The 11,302-nt window shown below is 42.8% G+C and overlaps 1 protein-coding gene across 2 annotated transcripts in view; it reads left to right on the top strand.

The window, feature by feature from the left end:
* The first annotated feature begins 318 nt into the window (after nt 1–318).
* The window catches only part of LOC126461788 (uncharacterized), a 425,449-nt gene continuing 414,465 nt past the window's right edge, over nt 319–11,302 (top strand). For both annotated transcript variants that reach the window (XM_050096024.1, XM_050096023.1), the window contains exon 1: nt 319–583. In XM_050096024.1, the coding sequence (XP_049951981.1) occupies nt 336–583 (248 nt within the window). In that variant the 5' untranslated portion in view covers nt 319–335. The remainder of the gene's footprint in view (nt 584–11,302) is intronic.

Genomic DNA, 11,302 nt, shown 5'->3' with positions numbered 1-11,302 from the left:
TGTTTTTACAGTTTTCAAGGCACGAAAGTGTAGCTGTTAAGAGTTTCCTTGGAAGTCAATGTAAAATACGGGAAAGGTGACGGCTAGCAGCTGCAGGAAGTGCCCTCTGCCGTGCACTGCGGAGTGTGGCTGCAGATGTGGGAGAGCACGCTACTCCCGCGGCGTCCGACTCGGCCGGTGTCCGGCGGCCGACTGAATGGGCGCAGCGGCGGCGTCGGAGCGGCAGGTGGTAGCAGCAGCAGCAGCAGCGGGCAGCGGGCGGCGGCCGCTTATAAGCGCTGGCGGCGCGCGCGGCCGCCCAGTCCCGCCTCCGCCACCGCCGCTGCCGCCTCACGATGCCCGCACACGCGCTCCGCCAGCGACGCTCCGCCGCAGCGACGCTCGCCCTCTGGTTCCTTCCTCTGCTGGCGCTGCTGCCAGCCGGCGCGCGCTCCGCCGACGCCGACGCCAATGCGACGCTCGTCAGGAACTTCGTCGCTACCGACGCGCTCGTCGACGGCGAGCAGGAGCGACGCATCCACTACAACGGCCTCACCGCCAAGGAGACCAGCGTCGTCGGGGCTCCGGACGAAGACGGCACCAGGTGAGTGCCTGGCGAGTCCGCAGTGCCAGTGGAGTTCCAGAAGGTGCCGTACCCGAGTGCTCTGCAAACGAGCGAGTCCGAGGAATCTATTACTGAAGTGATCACTGTGATGCGACACGCCAAAATAAAGAGGAGTTTCCTAGATGGTGTGAGTTTCAGCTCCCAAATGGGTGTATTTTGGATCAGTTCACCCTAGTTGCTCTAGTGGATCTACAAACGCAACTGTTTCTTGAGCGCTACTTTCTACATTTGTGTGAGTACATACCACCTCGCGAAATTGTGACATAAAACGTGAATCTGTGCGTTTACTACCAAACTGATGTAATTTGGATCGATACATCCAAATTATACTACTCCATTTTCAAACAGAATTGCTTCTGAAGTATCACATATTAGGCCTGTGCGAGTATGTATGAACAGGCGAAATTATGTCGTTGAGCTTCCTGTACACTGTGTATTTCATCTCCCAAACGGGTGCATTTTGGATCAGTTCATCCAGGCTGCTGTATCGGATTAACAAACGCAGCTATTTCTTAAGCATTAGTGCCTAGGTTTGCGAGAGTATTTATGTACGCGCTAAATTGTGATATAAAGCGTGCAGTTTACTGGAATTTGTGTACTCAGTCTCCCAAGACGGTGGATTTCGAATCAATGCATTTGGTATACAAACACACTTGCTCCTGAAGTGTCACATATTAGGTCTTCGTGAATATGCATGAACATGTGAAATCATGGCATTAGACGATGAGCTTACTGTCAGTATATATTTCGTCTTTAAAAATGGTTTTTTTTTTTTCGTCAACACATCCACACTGTGGTATTCGATTCAAAAATATAGTTACTTATCAAGCAATGCTTACTAGCCTTTTGAGATTCAGTATGTGAACGTGTGACATGACGGTATTAGACACTCAGTATCACAGATAGCGTATATTTTAACTGTCAATTTCGTACACCATTTTGAACCAGTTCGTCCAGGTTGCGCTATTCGATTTAAAAACAGTTTCTCTTTAAATCTTGCGTATTAGGCTTGTGTGAGCATGTACTTATACGCAAAGTTATGACATTAGACATGACGGTTTCTGGAAAGTGTGCATTTCATCTCCCAACCCTGTGTATTTTGGATCAATACAATAGGCTCTGCTATTCGATTTACAAAGACAGTTGCTTCCGAACCATTACGTATTATGCTTGTGTGAGTACATAAAAAGACGTGAAATTGTAAGGTTAGATATAGAGCTTCTTAGAGGGTACATACCTCAGCTGTCAGTCGGTTTCATTTTGTTCAACCTGTCCTTACTAGGGTATTGTATACACAGAGCCTGCTAAGCATTAACTTGCAGACATGTGTGCTTCAGTCTGTGAATAAGCGAAATTTTGGGATCAAACGTGCCGCTTTCTCGGTAGTCTATATTTCATTTTCCAAAGCATTATATTCCATCCGGGGTGTGCTACAGAATTTACAAATGATTTTATTTTTTCATTACGTTCTTGAATTTGTATGTGAAAAATTCGTGACTATATGCTAATTAAAGAAAATATGTGCTACTAGTGTATAAGCTATAAACTATGCTCCAATCCCAATTACGTCTGTTGTAGTATGAAACCAACAGTGGCCTTCTCGGAGTGATCTCGCAACATTCTAAGTATACTACCGGGGTAAGACACAAGAAATTGCAACCGAGCGCACAACCAAGGATATGAATCAGCTCCTTTCAAATACGAACCCTTTAGCCATCTACCTCGGTGCTGTAGAGGTGTTGAACATGTATAAGGTAACTTATCTTTCATAGTCGATTTATGAGTTCATCAATTTTCCCTGTAGTCCACAATAGTGATCACCCAACCCTCCATCATTGCGATAAGATCAGTCTTCATGTTTACAACCGATATCAGCACGCCCACAATGACCAAAATAACGCTGCTTGACAATTATGTTGAAGTTCTTTGTGCGTTTCTTAGTGTTTACTGATAGTCTACCAATGGCACAGTCAAGAAAAAAAGTGTATACATTTCTGAAGAAAAAATGCTGAACGCATCTAGGAGATGTAGTGCCTCAAGTATCACAATGTACTATCGTCTCATACAGTGTTTCTAGAAGATTCCACCCCTAGGTTAAGACATTAATGACGTACTGCAATAAACCAGTAAGTAGTTGCCCACAGAAGATAGCACACAAATGCTAAAACAGGTCCCAGTGATCAGTGATCGAAAGAATAACGCAGAAGCATTGCAGTTTATTATATCGCGGCCATCGATAAAGACAGAACTCTAGTTCTCAGTGGAAGGAAGGAATCAGGGCTTTATTGAAAGAATCATCTTGCCATTTATCCCACCTCAAAGTGTTTTAGGGGATCATGGAATCTCAATTCAGCACGAGCGGACGGGGATTTGAACTCGCACCTCCTAAATACGAGGTCGGTGTCTCAAACACAGCGCAGATTTCTCGGTAGCTCCCTTCGATTACGAGCGAGCGTTCAGTGTCTCAAGTATTTAGGTACACAGCTCTGTACTTGTAAGCTATGGAATGTATCTGATCTACTGCCCCACCAATCTCCATATTCGAAAACAGGTCACTACATTCAGACAGCGTAAAAATTAAATTGACCCTTGGTACACAGATGGTTACTGCACGAAGTGACGTCCACCTATCACTAGGAAACGCTTTCGTACTTCCTTTTGTGACGCGGGCAGTTCGCTTTGCACTGTGATGTATACAGCTCATAAAGAAGCGAGGTGGCACACTGGTAAGACGATGGGTCATAAACTCTTCTGGCGACCCGTATGAGCGTTACTCTAAATCGCTTAGGGTAAATGTCGGAATGGTTTCTTTGATGGGGAGACGGCTGATGTTCTTCTACATCCTTCTCCAACCCAATTTTGTGTTCTCTGTGATGATCTCATCGTCGACTGGAGATAAAATCTTAAAATTTCTTCGCTCCCCTGACAGGTTGCGGCGTATACTCTCTGGCTAAATTTATTTGCTACTACTCTAGGAGTATTAAGTAGTCACGTGTCAGTAGAGGTGGTGTGAATTTTTACTTTATTTATTGCACACTATAAAAGTAAAGCATTACATATTGTCATCAGTTTACTACATTTTACTATATATAATTCGTAATTTCTGGCTATAGAAACAGTTCTTGGACACTCCTTTATTTACTTCTCACAATCTTTCGAATATATTACCTCGCATAGACGAGACTACACGTATTCTAAAGTATCGCTCTCAAAAAATGCCTAGTATATACGCGTTTAATGCTTTTACCAACAACTTAATATTGACAGAGTAGTGAAACTAAGATTGAACATGATTTTAGATTTCATTAGATACTAGGGTTGTAAGTATTTGGCTAGGTTGAATACATGACGAAAGTATGTCTTTTAATTTTTACTTATAACGTACTCATCAAACAAAACACGTACTAAACATCTGTATGTCACAAACAATGGTACTCTCGAAGCTAACATCGTGTTTTTACCATGTTAATGACACTTGCATAACATGTTATATGTCCTTGATGTTCTGTAGAAACTGAAATTTGTTCAATCTGAGTTTATCTGGTTATGTGTAAGAGAGGGCCTGAAGGCCCTAATCTTGCCAGGTAAAATAAATGCATAAATAAGTAAATAAAATATAGTTCATTTTACGTGACTGAGGTGAACCATACTTTCCAAACATGGACATGAAAGCCGCTTCTTTCTATCATAGATTCCAGTCTTCATTACAGTTCTCTAGCTCGGTGTTTATAGGATCTGTCTATAGGATTATCGTTAGTACAAAATTTTTGAGGCTTTCGTCACCACTTGGTCACCTGTTTCATTTTGGATTTCGTCTCTGGATTTTTCGCCGAAGTTTATTTGACGATATTTGTGCAGTTTCGTCAGTACGAGTGGCCGGCATTGTCGAAGATTCACTCTCTTCGACCACTAGCAATGGATGCTGAATCCTTGATAATGCCGGCCACTCGTATTGGAGAAACGTCACAAGCATAGTTAAACAAACACGCGCCGAAGATGACGAGACGAAAGCCAACAGGCAATATGATTATCGTTAGGTTTTAACTTGCTATCACCAGCGGCGTCATTATAATCGGAATACTAAATGTATTCGATGAGGTACGAACTGACAGTCCCCTTTTGAGCGGTCTATCAACTGATTCAGTAAAACAGTAGAAAAGCTAGCTGGAGATGGCTCACGGGATTCGAATCCCCGTCTTCAGGAATACGCACCGATTGTCTTAACCACGACGCAAGTTCTACAGACCTCGACTTACATGTATCTTTTCTCGTAGCCTAAAACAGCAACAAGGCATACTCTTTCATATCTGGGAACGTTATACCGCCTTATGGTACACAATTGCAACACACCTACTTACACCTACGGAACGAGTGTACCAACTAAAATTATGTGCTAAAGCTCCGTATACTGGCCCTGTCGGTCCATTCGGCACAGTGTCATCTTCTAGCAATGGCGTAATTCGGATGCGGTATGGAAGGGCACGGGTTTATCAGACCGCTCTCCCGGCCGTTATCAACTTCCAATTGCTTGGAGCCGCTACTTCTCGCTCAAGTAGCTTCTAAAATGGCATCGTGAGGGTAAGTGCACCCGTTCCATTCTAGCCTAGGAAAAATATCTGTCAGTAGCGGGAGTCGAAATTGGGTCCTCTGTATTGTAGTCACAAACGCTGACCACTTTTTCTTCCTGTTTCTTGGTCGTTGTTCTTCTAAGGGGAGATCGGTTCTGTGCTAACGTCGCATGACATCGTCTCGAAGCCTAACGTGGAAATTTCACTCAGGTTTCTCACTACAGAGGACGGCCAACAACTTACCGAACACACTGAGCTACCGCGTGAGGAACACCGAATTACGGAGGCGAGCACCAGACTTGCAGTAAAACTGCCTGTGGACTTTGCTTTTCGCATAGTATTCTGTGTTGCCCCATTCATATCACTCCTTATACACAGTTTAAGTGGCCAACCAGTGTCCCCATATCGCTACTTCTACACTCTAATGCAAAGACATGTGTCTCTCTCTCCCCAGATGCTAATAATATCTGAAACTGAGCATTCCACGCGCTGGCACAGGGCCATTATAAAGGACAGAAACGGTTTCACAAATTTGCTGTAGCTATATTATTTGACATATTATTAAAGGGCTTTGACATATCACAAGTAAGCGAAATGTCCCCCGTTACTGATATGAAGTCATTAATCAAGTTCTTTCCACGTTCGTGCAGCATGTTCCTATCAATGTGCTCAAAAGCGCTGCTGATACGAGCTCGCAGTTCTGGCAGGGGGAGCGTAAACACTGAATCTTTCACATAACTCCACACAAAAAAAAAACGGCATGGGGCTAGGTCACGAGAACGTGGAGGCCGTGGCATGAGTTGCTGATCTTCAACCACACAACGATCATCCATCGATTTCTCGATTTCCTGTTTAAGAATTCACGAACATCATGGTGGTAATCGGGCGGAGCACCGTTCTGTTCATAGCTGAAGTCCACACTATCGGTCTCCAGTTGTGGCATGAGCCAGTTTTCCAGCATGTCCAGATACACGTGTCCTGTAATGGTCTTTTCGCAGAGGAAAAAAGGACTTTAAACTGTGAGACTGCAAAAAAAAAAAAAAAAAAAAAAAAAAAAAAAATTGTTCAAATGGCTCTGAGCACTATGGGACTTAACATCTGAGGTCATCAGTCCCCTAGAACTTAGAACTACTTAAACCTACTAAGGACATCACACACATCCATGCCCGAGGCAGGATTCGAACCTGCGACCGTAGCAGTCGCGCGGTTCCGGACTGAAGCGCCTAGAACCGCTCGACCACACTGACCGGCTGTGAGACTGCACAAAACATATTAACTTTCGGTGAATCTCGAATCTGCTGCAAGGCACTTTGACTATTCTTTTTCCCCCAGATTCGCACATCGTGCCGGTTCACTTTGCCATTCACAAAAAAATATTGCTTCTTCACTGATGACGAGTTTCTCACAAAACGTACCCACTTCCATAAATCGCTGCATCTGTGCCGAAAATACGAAGCGTCTGGCTTTGATATCGGAAGTCGAGTCATACAGCAGTTGCAAGCGATAAGGCTCCATTTACAGTCGCTCCCTTAAGATCTTCCAAGTGGTTGGTTGTGGTATGTTCAGCTCTCTACTTGCTCTGTTTCTCGACTTACGTGGGCTATGTGCGAAATTCGCCTTCACCGTTTCTTCACTCACTACACGCCTAACCGTTTATTTCCCCTTGCAGAGACATCCTGAAGCTTTAAACTGCGCATAAGATCGCCCAATGTAGTTCGCCGCTGGTGAATCTCTCTTAACTTCGTTCTGAAGTGTTGTTGCTCTTCTTCAGCAGACTTACGTGAATGCACTTCAAGCGCAACATACGTTCTCGGCGCCTGTTGGCATCTTGCGTAACTGCACACTGCTGCGCTCTCGTGGCAGAAATCTGAAGTGCGGCTGCAACAATACAAAACTTTTTAGTTTTTCTGTATGAGTTTTAAGTTTTGTGACAGTATGTCAACTAATGTAGCTACAGTGCATTTATGAAATCGCTTCAGTTATTTATAATAACCTTATATGTTAATCGAGCATTGATAAGAGGGACGTGCAGTGATACATGACACGAATCTCAGTACTGTAAAAAATCACATGCATGTCAGTTTTGACGGAAGGTAAGTCTGTCATAAGCTACCGTAGAATCTATGATTTTTACAGCTTTCCTTACAACCGATATTAGTTGTTAACTGACATATTATTGATTGTGTTCGACATTGTGCTATAAATGGAGCAGTCGAGTCTTTGAGTTGATCCACGAGGAGTGCTCCGAAGACGCAGTTGTTAGCGCAACGCTCCGCAATGGCAGGGATGAGGTTTCGAGTGTCGTCACGGCTCACAGTTTTAACTCGTCACAATGAACACAGCGCATGCGCTTCACAGAGCGAGGGAATTCATTCTGATTCAGTATTGTCGCTCCCATGAACATGAAAAAAAAAAATGTATGAGATCACGCTATACAAAACAACCCAACTACAGGCGTAATCCCTGTTTTCTTGTACCGGGTGATCAAAAAGTCAGTATAAATTTGAAAACTGAATAAATCACGGAATAATGTAGATAGAGAGGTACAAATTGACACACATTTCTTGGAATGACATGGGGTTTTATTAGAACCAAAAAAGTACAAAAGTTCAAAAAATGTCCGACAGATGGCTTTTCATCTGATCAGAATAGCAATAAGTAGCATGACAAAGTAAAACAAAGCAAAGATGATGTTCTTTACAGGAAATTCTCAATATATCCACCATCATTCCTCAACAATAGCTGTAGTTGAGGAATAATGTTGTGAACAGCACTGTAAAGCATGTCCGGAGTTATGGTGAGGCATTGGCGTCGGATGTTGTCTTTCAGCATCCCTAGAGATGTCGGTCGATCACGATACACTTGCGACTTCAGGTAACCCCAAAGCCAATAATCGCACGGACTGAGGTCTGGGGACCTGGGAGGCCAAGCATGACGAAAGTGGCGGCTGAGCACACGATCATCACCAAACGACGCGCGCAAGAGATGTTTTACGCGTCTAACAATATGGGGTGTTTTTTTTTTGTTCTAATAAAACCCCACGTCATTCCAAGCATGTGTGTTAATTTTTACCTCTCTATCTACATTATTCCGTGATTTATTCAGTTTTCAAATTTATACTGACTTTTTGATCACCCGATATTTTCTGAACTTATTGCTAACATCTTTACTTACTAGCAGAGAAATATGGATGACTGACTGTTGCCATCCTTCAATGTTACATGACGGTGGGCTATCCGTACTACTTTGCGGGCGAGGGATCTGCGTTGAAGTTTTGTTGCCTTATAATTATGTTTCGCAAAAATTTATTTTGGTGACGCGTGTCGTTAAAAGACTGAACCACTATTTCATACTGAACGCGGTATTCACATTCGCCATTATTGCTCAAAATAAAGAAAGGCCCTACGTATTTCCCGACTGGTAACACGCAACAGAAAGACAAACGTTCCGAAATTATAGAAGCACTGCTCTGAGAAAGTGTAGCTCCCGCGTGCCATTCTCAAAAGTGGCTTTCATTTTTCTGGGTTTAAAAAAAAAGAAATATATACCGAAATCCGATGCGGTTTTTTAAAGACGTTCGGCAACACTTCTGTCAATTGCTGACATTCCATTAATCCAGTGTTTCAGAAACGTGTAACCTGTTCATTAAGTAAACTGTATTATAGTTGATGTCTATTTTGGATTATGGGCTGGGGGTGAAATTTCACTCGGTTACGAACGTAAAAATCATCTACAAACAACAGGCAGCCAGATTTGTGCTAGTCCTTCGGAAAGCCACTTAGCGTAATGAGTGTGAACCTCGTGAACTAAATTCAGTTGAACTGTACACATCTATGACTTTTTTTCTGAGAGCTAAGGCGAAGTCATTAAGATGGAGTAGGCTTATTACGTGACTCAGAGGTAAAGGAATAGTCTAGCACTTCTTACTCAGGTTTTTCGTAGTTTCTGTAAACTGATTGGAGCAAACTACACCTCCTCTGTCTTTTCCGCGTTCTCCTCCTACATAGCTAATACCCTGTGCCTAACGACCTCGCTATCCAAGAAACGGGAAAAAGTACTAAAAGATCGTAATTACACAGCTGCTCTCCCCCTCCCCCTCCCTTCCCACCACACACACACACACACACACGCACACACACGCAAAAGCATCTTCGTCTTGAGTTCTGCAGGAGGAACATTATTTTATTTCTTGGAAGGTGCCATGATTTCAGTTAAAGCTCCATCAAATAAGAGAGAATCTTTCTGAAGGATAATTGCTTTCGATAGTCTATAGAATGCGCCGTCCTTTAACGGTGAACACATAAATGACAGTCGTAACGAGTCACAGTAATATAACGTGGATGTGTAGTACAGTAATGAAATACTGGATTCCTATTTAAGACGAGTCAGGTACACTTTTCTACCTCGACCATTTATATTAATCTTTTCCTCCCTTTCCTTGAACCAGTTCATGCTGATCCACGAAGATTCATTCCCTAAATCCTGATCAGTTACGTCCTCAACAAGAAACTCTAATTCTATAACGTACCGTGTTACCCACAGACGTAAAAGCTTTTCACAAAATGGAACGAGCATATACGTGTCATCGTGTTTAACATTACCAGGCGATTAAAAATACAAAGCGCACGCGCAATTAATAGTGGAGGAGACCCGTAGAAGAGACATAATTGTTAGCGCAATTCTGGGAAACTACTGTCCGGCTGATAAGGAAACCGGGGAAATCTTGGAATAAAAGATAAAGGTGAAGTTTTATTTCTCTTGAATACCTCTGTGCTAAATTTAGAGAATCGATATTATTAGAATCGATATTAATGCTGACAGCCTTTGCACCAGTTCTAACGTCACCATCGAAATTCTCACTTAGAGAGCATAAGAATACAGCAACAGAAATCGTTTTCTTTCTCTCTCTCTCTCTTTTTTTTTTTTTTCATCAGACTAGTTTGGTGCGGCCCTCTTGTTTGTGCCACATACACTTCACCTAAGAGTAGCACTTGCACTCAGCGTCTTCAACTCCGATCGCTATTACTCTTACAAAAAATGGTTCAAATGGCTCTGAGCACTATGGGACTTAACATCTGAGGTCATCAGTCCCCTATAACTTAGAACTACGTAAACCTAACTAACCTAAGGACATCACACACATCCATGCCAGAGGCAGGATTCGAACTTGCGACCGCAGCGGTCGCGCGGCTCCAGACTGTAGCGCCTAGAACCGCTCGGCCACTCCGGCCGACTACTCTTACAGTATTTGCCGTCTATAGCTCTCTCTCGAACCATGGAAGTTATTCCCTAAGGTCTTAACCCATACCCCTGTCGCCTTATCCACTCTTCTAATTAGAATTTTGTATGTAGTCCCCTCCTGCAAAGACCCTATCCCTTTCTTAACAGATCACTTAATTTGCACCACCACATTTTTAGCGTTTCGATTGTCATCTTCTCTTATTTTTCCACAGTCCATGACTCACTTCCACGCAGTTCTGTTCTCTAGGTGTACATTCTCAGAAATTCTTTCCTCAAACTAAGCAACTGGAAGCAGCCGACTTCTTTTGGCTAGGAAGGCCCCCTTTTTCTGTGCTAGTCTACTTGTAATGTCTTCCTTGATTCGTCCGTCACGCCTGATTTTGGTTTCAAGGTAGCAGCGATCTTTCTCACTTTTGATACCAATTTTGTCGTTATTCTCACTGCTTTTCATCTTCAGTACTTTTGTCTTTCTTTGGTTTACAATCCGACCATAAACTGTCCATACTATTCAACTAAACTGTTGTACTGTCTGACTGTCATTGTTACTATTAAGGGAAGAGAGAAGTTACCTTCACCATTAACAGCGCATTTACAATATTTCTACAAATTAAAATTGTTTCTCTGTTGGTACATTTTATTGATACAATCATCGGTACTTAAAACAGTTTGCTACAGGGTAGACCTACTATGTCATGAGTATTTTCACGAATTAATAAATATTGGATTGGATATATTTGTTGAATACAGTATAAAGAATGCTGCATTGAGCAAAACAATATTTTCTCTCCCACCTTTACTCTGACATTTTTCGATGCTGTTATACTCGCATTAGAGTATCACTTTTTACTTTCTGTGAAAAATGAATTATACTGGGAAAAGCACAGGGTGG

Source organism: Schistocerca serialis, chromosome 1 (assembly GCF_023864345.2).
Source record: "Schistocerca serialis cubense isolate TAMUIC-IGC-003099 chromosome 1, iqSchSeri2.2, whole genome shotgun sequence".
Classification (NCBI taxonomy): Eukaryota; Metazoa; Arthropoda; class Insecta; order Orthoptera; family Acrididae; genus Schistocerca; species Schistocerca serialis.
The sequence above is the reverse complement of the archived record's forward strand: the minus strand, read 5'-3'. Positions and strand labels throughout refer to the sequence as shown.